This window comes from Symphodus melops (assembly GCF_947650265.1).
Source record: "Symphodus melops genome assembly, chromosome: 2".
Lineage (NCBI taxonomy): Eukaryota > Metazoa > Chordata > Actinopteri > Labriformes > Labridae > Symphodus > Symphodus melops.
This window is the reverse complement of record NC_136692.1, coordinates 29,371,500-29,394,339: the sequence shown is the minus strand read 5'-3', so window position 1 is coordinate 29,394,339 and position 22,840 is coordinate 29,371,500. Positions and strand designations below refer to the sequence as shown.

Here is a 22,840-nt window from a genome sequence, read left to right as displayed (position 1 = left end):
GCTCAACCCGACCAACAGGAACCAAAGACAGGAGCTCAACCCGACCAACAGAAACCAAAGACAGGAGCTCAACCCGACCAACAGAAACCAGTCGTCAGAGTGGTTCTGACAAACGGCGTGGCTGGTGTTGGAAAAACCTTCTCAGTGCAGAAGTTCACTCTGGACTGGGCCGAGGGCTCAGAGAACCAAGACGTCAGTCTGCTGATCCTGCTTTCATTCAGGGAGCTGAACTTGGTCAGAGATAAGCGCTACAGTCTTCTTGAGCTGCTCCGTGTTTTCCATCCAACATTACAGAAGGTGGCAGCAGAGACGCTCGCTGTCTGTAAACTGTTGTTCATCTTTGACGGCCTGGATGAAAGCAGACTGTCATTGGACTTCACAAACAGGGAGGTTGTGTCTGATGTCACACAGAAGTCATCGTTAAACACACTGTTCACAAACCTCATCAAGGGGAATCTGCTCCCCTCAGCTCTCATCTGGATCACTTCTCGACCTGCAGCAGCCAATCAGATCCCTCCTTCATGTATTGACAGGGTAACAGAAGTACGAGGCTTCACTGACGCCCAGAAGGAGGAGTACTTCAGGAGGAGGTTCAGGGATGAAGATCTGTACAGCAGAGTCATCTCACACATCCAGACATCCAGGAGCCTCCACATCATGTGTTTGATCCCGGTCTTCTGCTGGATCACTGCCACAGTTCTGGAGCACATGATGAGCACAGAGCAGAGAGGAGAGCTGCCCAAGACCCTGACTGACCTGTACTCACACTTCCTGCTGGTTCAGACACAGAGGAAGAAGAACAAGTATGGTGAGGGACATCAGATGAGTCCAGATGAGCTGATGGAGGCTGACAGGAAAGTTCTTCTGAAGCTGGGGAGGCTGGCGTTTGAACATCTGGAGGACGGAAACATCATGTTCTACCAAGAAGACCTGGAGCGGTGCGGTCTGGATGTCACAGAGGCCTCGGTGTACTCAGGAGTTTGTACAGAGATCTTCAAAACAGAGTGTGTGATCTTCCAGAAAACAGTCTACTGCTTTGTTCATCTGAGCGTTCAGGAGTTTCTGGCTGCAGTCTACATGTTCCACTGTTTCACCAACAGGAACACAACAGTACTGAAGGCTTTTCTAGGAGAAACACATGTAGATTCACATCTTGATGTTCTCCTAAAGGAAGCAATGGAGAAATCCCTGAAAAGTAAGAACGGTCACCTGGATCTGTTTGTTCGCTTCCTTCATGGTCTTTGTCTGGAGTCAAACCAGAGACTCTTAGGAGGCCTGCTGGGTCAGACGGACAACAGTCCAGAAATGATCCAGAGAGTCATCAACAACCTGAAGGAGATGAACAGTTACAATGTCTCTCCTGACAGAAGCATCAACATCTTCCACTGTCTGACAGAGATGAAGGACCTCACAGTCCATCAGGAGATCCAAGAGTTCCTGAAGTCCGGGAACAGATCAGAGAAGAAACTCTCTGTGATCCACTGCTCTGCTCTGGCCTACATGCTGCAGATGTCCGAGGAGGTTCTGGATGAGTTAGACCTGCAGATGTACAAGACATCAAACCTGGGGCGACAAAGACTGATTCCAGCTGTGAGGAACTGCAGAAAGGCAAAGTAAGTCCAGATGTGATGAGCATTATAAATCAGTGTAATGTACTAATAGTGCTGGGCGATATGACCTCAAATCAATATCACCATCAATTGAACATTTGTGTTGCGTATTTTAATTGATTAGACAATATTTCCTAGCCTCACATAGGATGCTTCAGAAATATGTAAAATTCTAATAAGTGTATTAAACATAAGTCTAATATGTTCCTCGTTGATAGGGCACCACCTGGCTTTTCCAGGAATAACTATATTTATTATGAATAATTAATTAGTTATTAGTTATTAATTAAATCAATCTCATAAAAGTGTGAATTCTAGAGCAGTTTCTTATCAAGAGAGAGTAATTTGGATTCGGATTACTTAAGAAGACACAACCAATATTTCTCTCAACACAAGCTCAGAGCAAATCTTACTCTTTGAAGACTTTCCCAACCTACCTCATATGGATCTTACACAGCTACTCTTGTTCTCTTTGCTGGATCAATAAACCGTTTTCTGCGAGTCCACCAGCAACCGCAGTAAGCCAGATAGAAGGTCGAGTCTGGAGCTTAAAGATGAGAATTCTGGATGGTGATTTGGCCTGCGTCGTCTCAGCATCCCGAGTGAATATAAACAAAAATAATTTCTTATGAAAGTCTTTGAAAGTCCAATTTCCTTCTTAGATTAATCTCATGGTCATCTCGATTTTAATCCAGATCTGGAAAATGTCCAAACATGCGGTGAGCCGAAGAAAAGTTTGAAAAGGCCTTGCTTGTTCCAGAAAAGATTAGAATCCAAAGATATCAGTTGTTTTCAGATTCACCTCAATGTAGGTTGCATCATATATTTTAGGTTAATATATCAGATTTAAAGGAGTGTTTATCATTGGTTGATACATTTCATCCTGAAGTTTGGAAAAATAATATTTATATAAGAAAACCTTAACAACGCAGATTAATCACATGTGAAGACTTAGTGTCTTTAAATAACATCTTCTGTAACTAAGTAACACAATCTATAAATATGCATTACACAGCTTACACATTCCACGATGGGTTTTTTTTGTCCACTTGATGGCAATGTTGTTCCACGTACAATTCCTATTAAAATTTAGTTACGTGTAATTCCTTTATTACACATCGGATTCCGACATAAAAAGAATCGTGGTAACCGTTCCTACATGACATTTTCAAATATCTATATGATAAGATACATCTGCATTCCTTTAATAGAGATTTCAACATTGGAGTCCTGGACAGTGACTGTAGTACTCTTAGTTGCTCCCAGATGGTCATCTTGACCTGATGAAAGGTCAGTCTAGTTTTATGGCTTTACGACAGAGCATAAAATCAGTTAGGGGAAAAAAAACGTTCAATTGTGTTCTCCTTTGAACAGTTAGACAAACAACAGGCATGGTTTAAATCTTCGACATGATCACATACATTTATCATATAGACAGATAATGGTTTAACTATTCTGTTTTCCGGGAAGTCCTGAAGACATCAACAGGTTTAAGTGAAACTCAAACTCCTGACTGAGAAAGACAGACAGTCTGCTGGACCAAAGCGTATCTGGTTGTCCTTTTGAGGATTGATAGAGGTTGTCCAATGTTCAGAATGTGGAAAGCTTTCAAAGCATAAATAACTTGGTTTGGTCTTTGACTGAAAGTAGGAAAGATTGTTAATCAACATCCTGTTGTTATCACTTTCTCCCAAGTCCTTGGGAGCTCTCTGACATCTGTTTTTTCCACTTAAAAGTTTGAGTTCATGTTTTTCAACATTAACTGGAAAATTCTGTTAATTATGGTATTCCTGAGGATGCAGAATATCACAACATTTGACCTCAGTTAAGATTAATAAAAGATGATTTAGTTTTAGTTTTTCCCTCATAGTTCACTGACATGGTCTCCACTGTAAATGTGCTCTACTATTAAAGCTGGGATATTTGTCTAATGAAAGAGTGAATATCTGATGAACTATCGAGTTGGTTATTAAGTGAATATTTGGAATTTAAATCAAATCATCTCTTGACGTGAAAACGACACATTTTAGTTTTAAAAGAGAAATTAACTTCTCTAAAAGAGATACTTTTTCCTTCAGTGTTTTCATTTGACTTGTTTTTGTTGGATGTCGTCTTCCCTGAAGACAAAATGTGTTCAAACTTCCACGTCGTGGATTAGACGTGTCTTCACGTGACTCTATCCTGAAATAATTGAAATAATTGACATGGGCGAGATGACATCGATTAATTGTTCTGACAGTTGGTTTGTAATAATTTTAAATTAATTTCCCAGTCCGATGTAATAATTTAATAAATAAAAACTAAAGTAAATCCTCTCTGGTCACTAAAAACTGTTCCTCTGTTAATGTTCAGGAGAAACAGTCAGTGGTATTTTTTTTTGTACGTGATGTTTTTGAGGTTTTTGTCCTGAGTTTGTAAATTTTTTTGATAGTTTCTTTGTGAACACATTCAGGAGAGAATTCCCAAATAAGTGACTGAGATGTGTGATAGTGTTAATCCCTGAAAAGAGAGATATCAGATGCTGTGAGCGCCCCCTTCCAGCCCCTACAGGCATTACTAATCAATCATGAGCATCATCTCTGAACCTCTCAGCAGGTAGATCACAGATAAACTGTTCTTAGGCCCGAAATATGCTCAACGTTAGATACGCAGGAACGACGCACCAACGCCAGGATAGGACCTTGCGTACCTGGCGTTGGTGGTCGCACCAAAATGCACGCGGTACAACTGCTGATGTCCGTTTCCGGACCACACACAGTAGACAAACCAAGCTCTATTTGGCGGCCTGCCCCCTACAGGAGGTCTCCGGTAAGAAACGTGTGTTATGTTTGGACTTTGCGAGTATGTGCGAGTACAACGCGAGTGACAATCAGAACGGTACTAACGTTGAGCATATTTCGGGCCTTACAGGAGATCCTTCACCTCACTACATTTGATTCTTTGCTGACTTGTCTGATTTCTGGATCATTCTGCAGCAGTCTCTGTATTTTCCCGTTTGTAGAAGTGAGCCAGACGGCACGAGAATGAAATGATCCTCCTCCAGAGTTACTGTTCAATGACTTTCAAATGGTTTTCTACTCCAGAGAGTCCTCTGAATAGATCCCACTTTAGATCACTACAGAATTGACCTCATCCTAAATCAAACTACATGTGTTTCCATGTGTAACCCTCCTGGATAAATGCACGTCTTTCTAGGTTCTGGAGGAGCGAGGTCGTGAGCACAGTGACCATACACCACACACACACAGTTTAAGGAACAGCAGCTTTGTTTGAGTCAAATCAGGATTCTTACCTCTAAATGAAATCATGAGCATGAATGATGTTTCCCTTTATGAGTTAGAGGATCAGAAAAATCCCATGAACTTGTTTGCATGACTTTGCAAAGATAACTTAATAAAACTTGTTTGCTAACAGGCAGAACAACGAGCACAATGAAGTGAGCAGCTGGCTGACAGACATGTGAAGTGCAGCTTTTGAAGATGACACACACTTCACTCAGTTTCATGACTTCTACAGAACTCTTCTCACTCCTAACTGATGAATTATCCTCTGTCCATCTTTATCACTTAGTGCTGCTGTTTATCAACTTCTACATTTAACATGGTGACAACATGGTGATCATCTCTTACTCACACTGGCTTCATAAAAAAAGAAACTCTCGTCCTGCATCGCAGACTTTTACTTTGCTGCACATCAATCTGTACTGCAAACCTACTGTTGAGTTTAGTCGTACAAAACTGCAAAAAAAAAACCTCATTGACTTTGTGATCACAGCTAGTGTAAAAGATCAAATTAATACAACATTAACTGATGAACTGAACCAATGATTATGTTTATGACTCTTTTAATAACTATTTTTAAGATGTTTTTCGCAGCAGGGTTACACATCTGTAACATTTAGTAAATGATTGAAAGACGAAGAATGTGCAGGTTTGAAAAGCAGTGATGAGATGAGTTTGTGTCAGTGAGAGATTCCACTGATGTGTAAAGTTAAGACCAAAGAGGACCTGTCAAACTTCAATCATCAAATGTGAGACATAAATATCAATGCTTCTTTCATAACTATTAATTTTCTATTATATGTGTCACTACAGACTTTCTTACTGTGGACTGTCAGAGACTCACTTTGACGTCGTGGCCTCAGCTCTGAAATCCAACCCCTCCCATCTCAGAGAGCTGGAGCTGAGCATCAACAACCTGAATGATTCAGGAGTGAAGCTGCTGTGTGAGGGACTGCAGAGTCCAAACTGCAGACTGGAGACTCTGAGGTCAGATCACTGACTGTAATATAGATATATTATAGAAACTGTGTTGGCTGTGTTTGAATTTCACCCATTGTTGAGAATTGGGAAACATCATGTCCCAGACAAACAAAAGATTATTATGAATCTTAAATGTTGTTTCTGATTTCTTTGTTTAATGTCTAAACCTGCCCTATGGCAGAAAACAATTCAAAACTTTAAACTATTTAAAAAAGTGTCAAACTCTTCACACTATAAAACCTTCTGATACTAAAGGTGTAAAAATACTATTTACCAAATATAATTTACTGTTATAACCAAACATTACAAGTCTGGAATGAATTCAAACAATCACAAACAACTTGTCACGTCTGTAGCAGGCAGGAAACAGGGAGGAGGACCCAATTGCAGGACAACTTAATTTATTTTAACAAAAATGCAAACAAAAACTTACGAGGAGAAACCAAAATCCAAAAACCACGACGGAGAAAACACAGGGAGCAGGGAGACATTCCAGGAACACGGACCACGAGACATTGACAATACAATGAACCGACAAGAGACTGAGGAAAAACACAGAGACTAAATAGACAGGGGTAATTGGACACAGGTGAGACTAACGAGACAGGTGAGGAACATCAGGGTAATCACAAAGGCGGGAAAACACAAGGAACAAAGAACACAAGACCAGAACACTGAGGACAAGTACAAAGTAAAACCCAACACTGACACCACCACCAAGACCAGATCTACAAAATAAAACAGGAAACACTAAAGACTACACTTAAAACACAAGACAGGAACTAAACAAACAGGTAACATAGGAGAACACAGAGAGACACACTCAAGACTAAAGTAAACACAAGACTATGAAACATTAAAGCACACAAGGGAAACAAACCACACGAGGAAACAAATAACACTAAGGACAGAATGAAAACTAAAACAAGAAACACAGACAAAACCAAACCATGACACAACTGCTCTTTAAATGATAACAGAACACATTTAACAAAGAAATATAAAGTTCATCAAACAAATCATTATAAACTAAAGTACAGAACACACTGTATAAACAAACAAGAGTGGCACGTGTGTGTGTGTGTGTGTGTGTGTGTGTGTTGTCTGAAGAGGCTGGATCACAGTCTGAAACTCGTGCACAACTTGTGAATAATGAAGTTGAACACTTGAAGCCAGAGGCTGAATTTCTGTGAGCCAGTAATTACACTGGTCTTCCTGAACATGAAGATATTACCCGGATATAACGCTAGAGTTCACAGAGAATCACACACGGGACTTAGCGGACAAAGAGCTTTTAAACTAGTAAAACCAGAGATGCAGTGGTCAGATAAGAAGCAATTATTATCTTCACAACTTCACATGAATAATTCAGTTATACTCTCTAAAGCTCACTGCTCAGACCTGATTCAGCCTCACTGGTAAAGCGTTTGTCTGCGGTTGAGGAGGGGAAAGGTCCGACCATGAAATCAGATCTCCAGTCTGTTTCCGTGCAGATGAGTTGTGATGGCGGCGGTGGTTCCCAGAGGATGAGCAGGATCGGTGTGTTCTCTGTCGTGTGAGGCAATCTCCGTGGTTGTCCTGTTCATTGCAGGATGGAACCAGACGTGATCTTTACACTCTCTAAATACCGTTTTTAATTCGGTCTATGAATAAGACGCTCTCCAAGAATCTCCGTCGAGATGCGTTCAATGGATAATGTGAGCTCGGGATTCAGAACACTGTCATTCCTTGAGGCCTCGGGTAGCCTGTACGCCAAAACATTGAAACAAAGAGCAGCGTGCTGTGAAGCAGGAGTAGACTTGTGTCTCTGGATGCAGGAAGCATTTGAAGAGAGAGAAGAATGGGAGACGACTGCTTTTATTCACCCTAAACTTCACACCTACAGTATGTGTTAGGTGTTGCAGAGCATCCTGGGAGTAAGAGTCAGCTAAATAACTACTATTCTGGCTGTCCTCAATAAAAACAGTGCTTTGTTATGTTTGTTGAGTTTTTTGACTTAGGCTCAGAGAGAGTGTGTGTGAGAGAGAGAGAGAGAGAGAGAGAGAGAGAGGAGGAGCAGGGTGAAGAGGGAGACACAGTGAGATGAGAAATAGCTGAACTGTCAGCTCTACAGAAGACGTGTAGAGTAATATTTTAATGCAACATGAACTATATCCGTGTTAAAGTTATTGTCTTACCCGATATCATGTTTGAATATATATCCATATAACTTAAAAACTGTATATATCTCTCAGCCCTAATCCACATGATGTTTTTATCACAGCAGCACATACAGCAACAGTATGGCAGCTTTCAGTAGCAGCTCACGCTTCCTTATGCAGCGGTCTGTGATGTAACATCCTGTGTTTCCACGGCAACCATAAACATTCTGTCTGTCAAGTCTGCCGTCACGACAAGACACGTCCAGTTACATCTCTAATATGATATTTCTCTAACTCTGATCACTGTTGAACATATTTGATGTAGTGTAAGTACTCAACAATAAAAAGATATATAACATGGGTTTAATCCATTTGAAATGAATTCAGATATTTAAATGTAAACATTGTAATAAAATTCAACATATTGTACATTTCAATCTAAGAATGATCAGGAAGTACAAAAACATGAATGAATCACTATGAAGTCCTTCAATGTTGGAATGAACAGATGATGATCACGTCAGTGTGTTCATGTGGACAACATCACACATTCATGTATAAAGCTCACTGTCATCTACATTCACTTCTTTTATTCTTTATTCAGATTGAGTCGCTGCTGTTTGTCAGAGATCAGCTGTTCTTCTCTGGCCTCAGCTCTGAAGTCCAACCCCTCCCATCTCAGAGAGCTGGACCTGAATGACAACAAGAACCTGCAGGATTCAGGAGTGAAGCTGCTGTGTGATTATCTGCAGAGTCCAAACTGCAGACTGGAGACTCTGAGGTCAGATCACTGACTGTGTCATTCATTTGAATCATTTCAATCCACATCCTCCATTGTTGCACATTTCAGGATTTATATATTTTCAGTTATTGTCTGAATTTAAATCTCTGGATATTTAATGATTTAGGAGATTTCTTATTCTTTAAGTTGCTGAATAATTTAGAGATTTGATGTGAAAATGTTTTTGTGTCTCTGTGAAGTAAAGTTGAACAAGGTGCACATGAAGCCTCTGGTTTCCTCTGGTTCTGCTAAGAAGTAAAATCATGAAGACTTGTGATTGAATAATGTGTGATTTGATAAATGTAGTAACATCACAGAGCTGACTGAGATCAGCAGCCTGTTCTTCATCTGTGCACATGAACAGCTGGATGAATGTTGAGCTGACATTTGGACGATTTAGATTTAGTGAATACACAATCAGAAATGATCATCTAATCATTTAGAGAAAACTTGATTCATCAGGACAAAGTGATGTTGAGACACTCATCACAACCTGAACACATGTGACTGGATTACACATTATTTTTATTCTTCTTTTATTCTTTATTCAGATTGAGGGGCGGCAGTTTGTCAGATATCAGCTGTTCTTCTCTGGCCTCAGCTCTGAAGTCCAACCCCTCCCATCTCAGAGAGCTGGACCTGACCTGCAACAACCTGCATGATTCAGGAGTCGAGCTGCTGAGTGATCTTCAGAAGAATCCAAACTATGGACTGAAGACTCTGAGGTCAGTCTCTCAGTGTTCTTTAGTAAACCCTCCACATATCAGCTCATACATATATTTACATTCTTGTTTGTTGTTAGAGAAATTCTTTTCTTGGTTCTCTGCTACAAAGAGAGTTCAACATACTCAGGGTTTGTTTTCTGTGATCTGGCTTCACTAACCCTGACAGAAGAGATGGTGCTGAACAGTCACATGAAGCTGGTTGTCAACCTGATAAGTAAACCCAGAGTTTCATAAAAGGGGCGGAGCTGTCTTCATATAACCTATCACAATATCTAACAGACTGTGAACAAACGATATGAATAATATGAAGAAGTTGAAGACAAACAGGCTCAAAGACTAAAGTTACACAGCTGCAGGAACAAATGCAGGAAGGACCACTGTGAGAAACAAAGAAACATCAGAGAGGATTTATGTCCAAACTACGGCTTCTTCTATTTTCTTCCCATGTTTAGTTGACCTTTGACCTTTGTCCTGTTTCTTCTCTGAACTGAATGTGTTGCTCTGACTCTTTAAAGTGGAGAGGAGAACAGTCGGCTGTCAGAGCTGGTAGGACAGAACGACGCTGTGTGTGTCTGAGTGTGTGTGGACGTGAAGCTCTCATAACTCAGTGTAAACTCACACTCAGACACCAACATGAAACTGTTCAGTGTTAAAGTCCAAAGGTGGAGTGGGGGCGGAGCTTAGTTACAGCGCTGTGGGGGAATCTGATGACTCCCAGCTGATGAAAATGATTTCTGTCATCTCTCTTCTTCTCACTTTAGATGCTGGTGATTTCTGTCATGATGTGAGCGATCAGGTGGTGCAGAGAGGAGCAGCTGATGATCCACAGAGGAGGAACCTCCACCATCTTGTGTGTGGAGAAGCTCTGCAACCTGAGGAGAGCTTCATCCATCAGGGACTGACAGAGGAATCAGCTCACACTTCATTTCAGTCATATTTCTTTTTTTAAAATAGGGTGGTTGCCTGAAAGCTAAACCACACTACTACTATTGCCAATGTTATTATTATTCTGCTTAATATGTCCTCAAATTGGCCCACGCTACTCCTCCCACAGGTTTTGCGCCACAAACAAGAAAAGTATCAAAACGAGCGGCTCGGCCCCGAATAGTGGAAACTTCGGCCACATAAATCGGTGGACATAAATTGGGTTTAAGCGACAAAATTTTAGCCATTGTGAAGTCATTGTTGCTCACATTTACAAAGAAAATTTATCGAAAGAAGGCTCTGAGTGTCCTCTTACTCCTCGAGCCAAAAATAAAAAAATAAAATGTTTCAGTCTCCCAGGAGAGGCATTTGTTTGACAGTTACGCACCACATACACATTGGGCTCTCACTTTGACTACAAAATTTCACAGTTTTCACTCATGTTTTAAAATCGTCACTGTGGTCCCAGTCTGAATGCTACATAGAATTAAAATACATCAAAACATGCGCCTATTTGTGCTGTCGCTCAAAGTCCAAACAGATTGGTGATACCATTTTTAGTTTTCAAAATATTTGAGGTTTTGCAAGCAGTGGTAAGCCCATTCAAATACATTGATGGAATGTTATGGCAGTTTGGCAGATCACAGCTGAATGTCGACCAATCAGTGAGCAGCAGGTGTTCAGTGTTACAATAAGTGGGACACAGTTCTGTCTTAGCCTTTAGCTGACTGCAGTTAAACGCAAGACAGTCAGACCCCTTTCGTTAAACACACTTACTGCAGTCCCACACACGCACACACGGCAACCACACTCACAATTTCTGCAGGAATTGTCTAGTTGTATTTGTAATCACAAATATTCAGAGACATTTGTACAGTACAGTCATCTGTGCTTAAACAATAGAGTGATTCCTCCTTTTATGTTTTTGTGCTTTGACAAATAACAAAATAAATCAGGTGGAAAAAATATAAAACACCAAAAAAACAGATGTAAGAGATGAGGTGATTTCCCACTGAAAAGAAAAACAAAGACAAAAACAAAGTATACAGGGGTTCATAACTAAAGGAAAAACAGTTTATAGAAAAGATGGGAGTTTAGGGGAGATATAGGATTTTCATTTTATCCAGAGATGCTCAAATGTACGGCATACATTTAAGGACATCCTCAGGTCTCAGACGAAGGTGTCAGACCTCAGACGAAAAAGCATCAGTTCTCAGGAAAACGGGTGTCAGACCTCAGACTAAACGGCCACAGACGAAACGGCCTCAGACATATTTATTTTATTTATTTTTAAATTCGAGGGTGGGGCGGGGGGGGGGGGGGGGGGGGGGTGACTAAACAGCCTCAGAGATAATTATTTTATTTATTTATATATTTTTACATGGGGGGGGGGAGAAGCGGAGCGGTGCCGTTCAGTCTGAGGCAGTTTCGTCAAAGGCCGTTTCATCTGAGGCCGTTTAGTCTGAGGTCTGACACCCGACGGAGGTTTTCCTGAGAACTGATGCTTTTTTGTCTGAGGGCTGAGACCTGAGGATGTCCAAAAATGTCTGCCGTACAAAAGAGTTTTTGTGAAGCTTCAGAGAACAAGTGATCTGTGTCATTGAATAGATTCCATGAACTACATGGTAGCAGTCTTCCACTGGTGGAGGAACAATTCTTTGTTATGGCCTTTCTGTCAGCAATGCTCAGGCTTCCAAATGAGTATTTGGTTTGGTGGATGAATGCAGGTTAGCAAGGAAGACTTGGTCCCATTCCTGGGTAACATCTGACTTTAAAGACATCTGTTGGTTCTCTGTGGATCTCAAAGCAGAAGCTGTGTTTTTTAGGACAGAACAGGTGGTAGTGATTTGCTTCCTGTGAGCCACAATTCCTCCAGCAGCTAGAAGAGTCTATGGGTACATCTCAGTTCCCTTCATTGCATCCAAGTGTCCTCCACTTGTGTCTTAGTCCCTCCCAGCAGAGATGCACAGAGATATTGTCTGTCAGTAAAAAGACTTGGGTAAAGTCAGCTCTCTCCTCAGATCTCCCTCCTCTCTCCTTCTTTCAGTATAAGAGCTTTGGGACCATCCTTAACACGGCCGGTCTAGAACTATGTGGGGTTGGGCCCAGGAGCCAGGAGATAGCACTGAAGAGAAGTGAGATAGAGTCTGTGTCATGAGATTTCTGAACAGCTTTAATAAAGTATCTAATCAGACTCTTCCAACCCAATGTTCTTCATGAGATGGAGCTTGTGATCTTCCACTCAAACTCATAGTTTTTTCCCAAAAGCTTCTTCACAGATGTGGAAGTTAGTTTCCTTTTCCCATTTGTGTTTGATGTAGGTGGTATTTTCTCTGTTTTCCCCTTGTAGCCCTCTATACAATTTGTCCCCTCTATAGGCAGCTATGAAAACTTGTATGAGATTATTGTCAAAGACATTTTCAGTCTCTGTCATAAAACTGTTTAAATGGTGGCGTATTTGAAGAAATCTTGAAGCAAAGAGGAGAGGCCTTGTTTTGTCCATCGCTTGTAAGTAACATCCAGTTTGTTGGGGGTGAAGTCTGAGTCATGCCAGCACCACCTCAGTATCTTTATTTCATCAAACATTCCAGTCCTGCTGATAATACTGAAACATGTTTTCAGGGATCAATTCCTCCAGCTATTACCTTTATCCAGGAGCTTTTCAACCAATCTTTGATCCCCTAAACATGCCTGGATTGGGACGCTCTCTGAAAACTTCTCTTCAATAGTTTTCCATCTGGCTTGATAATCAGATCTGCGCCAGCAAACCAGGGTTCTCAACTGTGCAGATATATAATAATGTCTTAGACCGCCCTTCTTCTTCTGCAGTTGAAGAGTTTGAAATCTTCTCCTTGGTCTTTTCCCTCGCCATATGTACCGTGATATTAGTCTATCCCACTCATTGAACTGTTTCTCTCTTATTTCTATTGGAAGAGTCTGAAACAAACAGAAGATTCTGGACAAGATGTTCATTCTCACAGACTCCATCCTCCACTCCAAGCTTCATATTGGAATTCCATCTCCTGACATCCTCCTGTATTTGTGTCTTCAATAAAGTCGAGTTCATATAAATGAGTCAAAACTTTCAGGATGTTCACTCTCAAGTATTTTATTTGTGTTGTTTAAAGATGGGAAAGAAGTAACCAATGCTTGAATTTATTGTTACTTTATCTCGCTCTGTTTCTTTTACCATATATCATATAACCAAAATGTTCAACTTGTTTTTACTCTTTCTTTTATTAACATATAATCCATCCAGCAAATCCACCTCTTGTGCCTGGCTCACGTTTTATACCTTTAGTATTGTCTTGAGTGGTGGCTTGGCTTAAAGCTTCAATAAAGATGGCTGACAGTAAGGGGCTTATTGTTCATCCCCTCTGTCTAACTGACATGACTTTGATATGGCTCCGTTCACTTTGATTCTTGCACTTGGGCTTATATAAAGTGTTTGAATAGTCTGAATGAAGGTCTGCTGAAATCCAAAATGTTCTCCAACTTAAAGTTCAAAATTGACAGCCCAAGTTTTTCACTTTGTCAGGTATTTTCCGACTGTGCTCCACCTCCGATCAAAACGCTCCCTTTTCATCTGTAAGGATGCCGCCATTTTTACCATGAGATAAACTTGTCTCAATCTTTGCTTCCATTCAGCCACATTCGCTGGTTTAACATTCTTGTGCTGTTTTATTTTTCTTGGCGACCAATAATAAAATATTCAGAATATATCTTTGGTCAGCAGTGAAAATATCGTATCGAACCAAGTAGGTCAAACTGAACCTTTAATGGAATTTCACTTTTCATAACTTTAATATTTTTCCAGTATTTTGAAATAACTGGACAGTCTCAGAGTATGTGCATAAGATCACCTGTTTTACTGCATTGTCTCCAGCAGAGGGCAGCAGAGGGATTTGTAACACAACTTCACATTGCCAAAGGAGGATGAAAAAATCAGACTTTGACTTTCCAGTTGAATTGTGTCCACTGCTGACTGTTGATGCCTTTATGGGTGTTGTTGAAGATTTTATCCCAATACTTGTCTTCTATAATGGTATTATTTCCAGTTCCCATTTTTCTTTGATATAAGTATTCTCTCCACCGTCTGACTCAAGTCTTTTATAGAGATGGGAAACATATTTACCTGATGGAAGTCGTTTTTCTGCCATGTTAATAAAATATTGTTCTAAATTGTTTGGATTTTTACTAATTTGTCCTTTTTCTTTCAGATTTATAATGTAGTGGCTCATTTATAAATATCTGTAGAAGTCATTTGAGGGAAGGCCAAATTGTTCCAGAAGTTGGTAAATAAGGACTTAAGTGTACATCTTTGAATAATCAATTAACTGATTGATTAATCAGTTAAAACATTTTTTCACTCCATAATGTCCCGAGACATAATTACAAATACAATTGATGAATCCTCTGAACGATGCTCTCTGATGGATTTACTTGATGTGGTGCTGCAGATCCTGGCTGTTCCTTTGAATACCATTTATCTGAATCTTTGGTAAGTCACAGTAACTGTGCACATTCAGAACAAACAATATGAATAATATGAAGAAGTTGAAGACAAACAGGCTCAAAGACTAAAGTTATACGGCTGCATCTTTTCTGCGGCTTATCTTTTCCTCTTTTCATCAGTTGACCTTTGAACTCACAATAATAACTCCTGTTTCTTCTCTGAACTGAATGTGTTGTTCTGACTCTTTCATGTGACGAGTAGAAGAGTTTGAGATATTTTTCACAGGTTAATCTCTGATCTCTAACATAACCTGACCTCACTAACCCTAAATCCTGCCTCGTAGTTCCGGCCTCAGGTCAAAAGTCGTCAGACGACAGAAACTAAAAGGTAAACATTTCAGTAGCAACGTCTTCAGGGTCCTCTATACGTACGTTTGTTTTGGATTTCATCTGTTTTAATCAATTTCTTTATTTTCTAATGATGGTTTTTATTGTCCTTATTTGTTTCCTGCAAAGCAGGTTGTGTCAAAATAATTTATTTTAGAGACGTTTTGTGGCTTTAGGTGGGTGTGTCGACTGATCGGCCTTTTCTGACGGCTGCAGCCAACAATCATTTTTACATTTCATGGTACTCTTAATCCTTCTATTGTTTAATCTTAATAAAAGTTTGATATTGATGACACAAAACACAACAAAAACAGCAAGTGTCTGGTGACAATGAATCAGCTTTATTTATCGTGTCTTTAACTGGAACATTGAGTTTTCTGTAATGTGAGAGAAGAAAGAGGGAACATTATCACATTCAGAACGAGGGAAACAACATTTATATTCACATTATTTCTTATAAAAGGACTTTCAATAAGTCAATAATCGAGAAATTTCCTTTGAACAAAATGTTGCAGCTCATGACAAATGCACAGTGTGATATCAAACATATTCACAACAATCAAGAAACCATTCAAACATAAAGGACAGCTGCAGAGAGGAGCAAAAAAAGTCACTGTAACAAAGAGAAAGACACACTGCAGGGCTCCAATATTCCTGAAACATATTTCACCTGGGTGACGTTCTGAGCAGAACCTGCTTTTCTGACACCGTGGTGGAAACATTTAGATTCACATTATTGCTTAACAAATGTCTTTCAATTAGTCCATCATCAACAATTTAATTTGTACAAAATGTTGCACCTCTTGACTTCACGCCGAGTCCCTAATCTTTAAATCATCATGCTGCTTAGGGAGAGAGGAGGGCAGAGGAAATAAAGAAAGGCACAAATACACAGTGTGATATCAAACATATGCACAACAATCAAGAAACCATTCAAACATAAAGGACAGCTGCAGAGAGGAGCAAAAAAAAGTGGTGGAATACATTTCTGGAGCTCTGCAGTGGGCTTTCTCTTTGTGTCAGTGACATCAAACATGTGACATAAAACACTCTGCATGTGCATTGATCACTTTGCAAAGCTGACAGATGTTTGAGTTTTGTTATGCTCAGACTGAACAGGTTATATACATCATATCTTTAAAGTATATTAACCAGAGACGAGGACTGCTCCAGGATCTTTAGTGTGACAATGAACCTGATCGCTTTTCTAAACCACGGATAGAACAAAGCGTATATGAGAGGGTTCAAACAAGAGTTAAAGGAGAGCAGCCAAGACACAATTGCCCACGATGATGCACTGTTTGATGTGTCTTGACCTGAAAGAGAGGGAAAGTAATATGGACAGAAAGTTATCAAAAACACCAGTATGACTATGCCCAGAGTCCTGGCCGCCTTTCTCTCTGATTTCTTTGCAGTGATTCGAACCTTGCCCACTGCAGCATCTGTAATATGAGTCTGCATGGCACGAGCCTGAGACACTGCTACGATAAACACTCTCATGTACAGAACAATGATGACCATACAGGGGCCAATAAAGGTGAACACGAGGTCCACTGTTCCTGACACATAGTCAATCACCACCACACACTCCCCAAAGCAGGAGTTATATCTGTCAGGCTGCCTCAGGTGTTCCTTTAAGATCAGCCCGTTGTAAAGGATTGAGCAGGCCCAGCACATACACACACACAGCCCCACTCGGCTGCGAGTGATTTGGTTGGAATACTGCAGAGGATAACAAATAGCTACATAGCGATCGATTGATATGAGCACCATGTTCCCCACAGAGGCCGAGGTAAGAGTGAAGGCTATAATGTCAGAAAAAGCACACATGAAATTTCCCAGCAGCCAGCAGGTTTCTATGATCCGCACCGTTTCCACCGGCATCACCAGTAGCCCGACGAGGAGGTCTGAGATAGCCAGGGAGAGCAGGAGCAGGTTGGTGGGGGTGTGAAGCTGTCTGAAGTGAGAGATGGAGATGATAACAAGCAGGTTAAGAACAACAGTGAGGACAGTGATGGAGGACAGCAAAGCATATAGGAGGACGGCCTCAGTGCGAGGACGCATAATAACCCTGCAAGATAAGTTGAGGAGCTGAGGGTAGCAGAGCTCGGCTCCCTGCTGGTCGTCCATCATCCAGCACTGAGGGGACGTGGTGACCTGAACCTGTTGAGCTCAGTCAGCTCTCTGAGTGCCAGAATGATCACAGCTCACTTATCTCTGATGGCAACTCCCTCGTCCTCCTCTTCATCCTGTCAGCTCTCGGCCAATGGGCAGCTGTAGTCAGTGTCGTCCTATTGTCTGGTCACTCCTCCTCTTCCTCCCCCTTCCCTTCTACCGTCTAACTCCACTGGTGCATGATGCAACATTGAAGTTTAATGTGAAAGTTTAACGGAAAACTTTTCTCTGAACTGTAAAGCTTAAAGTAAACTGTAAAAGGCCCGCACTTTAACACAGCTTAATTTTATCGGACACTGGCTTGCCCTCCTACACTCTTCCCAGAGGCACTGCTTGTCAACTGGCAATGCAGGCAACTGCTTGGGGCCCCAGGCCAGTAGGGCCCCCCATTAACTGATGAACTTTAAACCAAAGTATTGCCTTAAAAATGTGCACATTTTGCAAAAACAGTAGGAAATCTGAAAGCCCCATCTGACAGCAATCACTCAATGTCCTGTTAAATGTTGCATGCATTATTGCTGGAAAATAATTATGGATGCTGGTTGGAGGAGGCCTTAATGAATGTTTGCCTGCACTTTAATCTGCATCCCTAACTGTCTGCATTGACTGTTTTATGTCTGTTCTCACACCTCTGGCACTACCTCAAACACCACTGTACATGCACAAACAACACTAACAGAAGGTCAGCGCTTTTGTTTCTGAGGCTCTTTAACTGTTTACAGCTATCTATTTATCTATCTATCTATCTATCTATCTATCTATCTATCTATCTATCTATCTATCTATCTATCTATCTATCTATCTATCTATCTATCTATCTATCTATCTATCTATCTATCTATCTATCTATCTATCTATCTATCTATCTATCTATCTATCTATCTATCGGTCGATCATTGGTTTGGGTCGTGAGAGGAATTACTGATTGGCTGAGGTCACCTCCGCCTCTTCTTTTCTGTTCCCACTAAAAGACAAAGGACTGATCACGTCGGCGCCATTTTCAACTTTTTATCAGTCATTATCTGTCTGTTAGGCTACCTATAATGCGAGTGGTGACAGACAGCAGTGTGAAAATGGTATTCTCGTATTAAAACAGCGGACTACCGCCGCCCGCTGGCATGGAGAGTTATTTCCTCTCACGCATAACATACATGTTTGTTAGACGTCAGCTGTAGTCTTTGCGATGTGTTCAAGTGCAACTTGTTGGCCAAGATGAAAGGCAACGTGTGGCGAAGCCACAGGCGGCCTTCATAGCCACCAGTTCTTCACCGTCTTCTTGGTGTGTCAGGGCCTTGAGACTTATGATTTCAAACATGCAAGGACTGTTCAATGCTGCGAAGGAAACCCGTGAGATCTTCTGTATCCTTGAAAATAGCTTTGGAAATAGTGGAGAGGTTACAGAAAATTCATAAACCACAGAAAATTGTTGAATTAATTCAAGCCTTGGAGACAGCTCCCCATCTTTATCTGTCAGTAAATTTACATCAAGCTTGGTTTAAAGATCAATTTAGTGTTTTTATTGAACTTCTGGACCACCTAAGCCTTAAATAGGGTGGCATTAGGCCTCTTGGTCTGGCAAGACTTTTCAAGCCCTTTTTTACGTTTGCTTTAAAAATGACCTACTGGTGAATTTCTGGCATGTGGAGCTTCAATTTTGTACTAAAATCTTTCTTATTTTGTTGAACATCTCGTGTGTCACTATGATGAACTGACTTTATTGTATTTATGGTATGATATCATACATGATAATTTCTGAGCTTTTCAGAGTTTCTCTGTTTGTTTTAGGTTAGTGATAAAAAGTTCAGGGGTATTTTGGTCTGTAGTGAAGGCTCCTGTGTGGGGAGGGGGTTTGTTGCATCATGTGTTGATGTTAAAGTGTATTCATTCACACCTTTCAACTAGAACTCACCTGTGGTTCAAAGTATGATCACTGTCATTAACATGCTCCCTCTGGCATGACGACACGGCTGTCATTAGCTAGTACTGAGAGGATACAGTCAAAAGGTGTTAATGAATACACTGGTGGTGAGGATGAGTTTGTGTTTTCGGCTGGTCTGAATAAGTCTTAAAAAATAACTTTCATCATGATCTGCAGATTTTAAAATTAAATATCTTTATGAACAAACTGCGATTATTGTGATTATTTAGGGTTTCTTTAAGTCATCGCCTCATGCAGACAATTAAACACAAACACAGGTGTTTGCCTTCTTCCAAATGTGGTGAAAGAAAACAAAGATTATCAGAGATTTGACCTTGTACTCAACTTCGGCCTTCCTTATTTTCCCACTTTACATTTAAAACGTCTTAAAGGGTCAATCAGAGAGCTGTGTGGAGAGTGAAATGATGACGCTCTCTTCCTCTGCGATCAGACATGAAGGAAACATGCTGTGTTGAAGCTTCTCTGACAACAATGCAGCAGCCAGTATGTCCTCCTTCTAACTTTAGATTCTGCTCCTGAATGCTCTGGATTTGTTTGGACCAGAGAAGGTAGGCCAAGGGTGGACAATATATTTTTACAAGGGGCCACACGTGAAACCCAAATAAGACAATAGTACTACAGAAGTAATAAATAATAAAAGTGCAATTAAGTGCCTTTTTTTAATTTTTTTTTTACCTTTGTTATCTTCACAAGCAAAGAATAATCAAACAAGTCCATACCACAAACAATAACTTTGAACATTTTTCATTTAGTTCATTCACTTCATTAGAATAATATAGTCTACCTTGGACTTCTACAAGGGCATTGACACCTGGCTGAAATGCTATAGCTTTGTTTTCTGTAAAGGAGTACTGTGCAGCCCAGGACTTGTCAAAAACATGGCATTCATTATCAGCCTTTCTTCTCCTGGCGTGAGCTGACAACTTAAGGGTTACCTGGCAAACTTCACTTGTTGCTTTTCACCTTCACCTACGTGCGCATTTCGTACATCCATACGACAGTAAAAGGAATATACCGCATTTCAAAATAAAAGAATTACAGTTGTATTTCAAGCATGTTTAAATATAAGTTTTTCAACGTATGATTGTCCTTGTGTAGGCGGGACAGGGATGCACAATGAGCCGGATGTTGCGTGCGGGTTGTTGTGGCTCTCTTTTGTCAAAATATCTCTAATCTTTTTTTTTTTTAAATCAAGAATATCTGGGTTTTGAATTATGTTGCTACGGTGGCCCTGTAGCTTGGATCTGAGGTTTGACTCACAGCCGGAGTGTGATTCCCGGGTAGTTGGAAAACACCCTCCGATCCCCCTCTTGAAAAGAAGGACCGCCAGTCCAGAGGCACTGTCCGCAACATTCACGCGATGTTACAGAGACGTGTCAACCATGACAGCCCAGTTGCACATCCAGAGACTTGAGATACGCAAAGCGAATCTCATCCACCCCCGGAGCCTTGCCACCAAGGAACTTGCCAACCAACTCTGTGACTTCGGCTTGGGTGATGGACGAGTCTACCTCTGAGAACTCAGCCTCTGCTTCCTCAGTGGAAGACGTGAGGGTGGGATTGAGGAGATCCTCGAAGTATTCCTTCCACTGCCCAACTACATTCTCAGTTGAGGTCAGCAGCTCCCCACCTGCACTGTAAACAGTGTTGGTGAAGCACTGCTTACCCCTCCTGAGGCGACGGATGGTTTGCCAGAATTTCCTCGAGGCCGTCCGAAAGTCCTCCTCCCAGGCCCGAGTTTTTGCCTCCACAACAGCCCGGGCTGCGGAACACCTGGCCTGCCGGTACCCAACAGCTGCCTCAGGAATCCTATGCACTAGCAACTCCCGAGAGGACTCCTTCAGCTTGATGGACTCCCTTACTTTCGGTGTCCACCACCGAGTTCGGGGATTGCCGCGATAGGCACCAGAGACCCTGCGACCACAGCTCAGAGCAGCTGCTTTGACAACGGAGGTGGAGAACATGGTCCACTTGGACTCAATGTCTCCAGCCTCCCCCAGGATCTATGAAAAGCTCATCCGGAGGTGGGAGTTGAAGACCTGGCTAACAGAGGGCTCAGCCAGACGTTCCCAGCAGACCCTCACTACACGCTTGGGCCTGCCGAGTCTAACCAGCTTCCTCCCTTGCCAGCGCATCCAACTCACCACCAGATGGTGATCAGTTGACAGCTCAGCCCCTCTCTTCACTCGAGTGTCAGAGACACATGGCCGGAGGTCAGATGACATGACCACAAAGTTTATCGTCGACCTCCAGCCTAGGGAGTCCTGGTGCCATGTGCAGTTATGGACATCCCTGTGCTTGAACATGGTTTTTGTTATGGACAAACTGTGATTGGCACAGAAGTCCAATAACAGAACACTGCTCTGGTTCAAATCAGGAAGGCCGTTCATCCAAATCACCCCCCTCCAGATCTCACTGTCGTTGCCCACGTGAGCATTGAAGTCCCCCAGTAAAACAATGGAGTCCCCAGTCGGAGCACTGTCCAGCACCCCTCCCAGGGACTCCAAGAAGGCCGGGTACTGCCGTTCGGGCCTTGGCTGAGTCGACAGTGAAAGACCTGTCCCCTACCCGAAGGCGTAGGGACACGACCCTCTCATTCACTGGGGTGAACTCCAACACCTGGCGGCTGAGCTTGGGGGCTATGAGCAAGCCCACACCAGCCCGCCGCCTCTCACCACGGGCAACTCCAGAGAAGTAGAGAGTCCAGCCCCTCTCGAGGAGCTGTGTTCCAGAGCCCAAGCAGTGCGTGGAGGTAAGCCCAACTATATCTAGCCGGTACCTCACCTCCTGCACAAGCTCAGGAACCTTCCCCCCCAGTGAGGTGACATTTCACGTCCCGAATGCCAGAAGTTGTGTCCGGGGATCGGGTCGCCGAGGCCCCCGCCATCGACTGCCGCCCAATCCACATTGCACCCGACCCCTACGGCTTCCTCTGTGGATGGTGGGTTCACAGGAGGACGGGCCTGCGTCGTCCTTTCGGGCTGGAACCAGCCAGGCCCCACGGGCAAAGGCCCGGCCACCAGGCGCTCTCCTGTGGGCCCTAACCCCAGGCCTGGCTTCAGGGTGGGGCCCCAGCTCAGCCATGCCAGGCCTCCATGCTCTTGACACGATGCTGACAGACACAGCAAACCTCCCTGCCACAGCTCACATTGATGTGCCATCCTGGATGAGCTGCACTACCTGAGCCACTTGTGCTGGTTGTAGACTCCGTATCATGCTACCACGAGAGTGAAAGCACTACGAGAATTCAAAAGTGACAAACAAATCAGCCAGAAAGCATCGGAACTGAGAAGTGGTCGGGGTCACCACCTGCAGAACCAGTCCTTTATTGGGGGTGTCTTGCTAATTGTTTATAATTTCCACCAGTTGCCTATTCCATTTGCACAACAGCATGTGAAATTGATTGTCAATCAGTGTTGCTCACGAAGTGGACAGTTTGAT

General features: G+C 42.1%; 3 protein-coding genes across 4 annotated transcripts in view; 2 read left to right on the top strand and 1 right to left on the bottom strand.

Moving 5' to 3' along the window:
* The window catches only part of LOC306819952 (NLR family CARD domain-containing protein 3-like), a gene marked incomplete at its 3' end in the record, with an annotated part of 65,788 nt that extends 55,498 nt beyond the window's left edge, over positions 1–10,290 (top strand). Inside the window, exons 5-9 of the mRNA XM_079337578.1 lie at positions 92–1,613; positions 5,705–5,878; positions 8,618–8,794; positions 9,346–9,519; positions 10,281–10,290. Coding sequence (XP_079193704.1) covers positions 92–1,613; positions 5,705–5,878; positions 8,618–8,794; positions 9,346–9,519; positions 10,281–10,290 — 2,057 coding nt within the window. The remainder of the gene's footprint in view (positions 1–91; positions 1,614–5,704; positions 5,879–8,617; positions 8,795–9,345; positions 9,520–10,280) is intronic.
* Positions 1–22,840, top strand: part of LOC306818775 (trace amine-associated receptor 13c-like) — a gene marked incomplete at both ends in the record, with an annotated part of 37,878 nt that overhangs the window by 13,304 nt on the left and 1,734 nt on the right. The window lies entirely within an intron of this gene.
* The window catches only part of LOC306818742 (trace amine-associated receptor 6-like), a gene marked incomplete at its 5' end in the record, with an annotated part of 54,777 nt that continues 48,316 nt past the window's right edge, over positions 16,380–22,840 (bottom strand). The window contains one exon of one of the 2 annotated variants that reach the window (XM_079336461.1): positions 16,380–17,242. In XM_079336461.1, coding sequence (XP_079192587.1) covers positions 16,423–17,242 — 820 coding nt within the window. In that variant the 3' untranslated portion in view covers positions 16,380–16,422. Of the gene's footprint in view, positions 17,419–22,840 lie in introns of those variants that run through there. The other variant, XM_079336459.1, reaches the window with a different exon arrangement.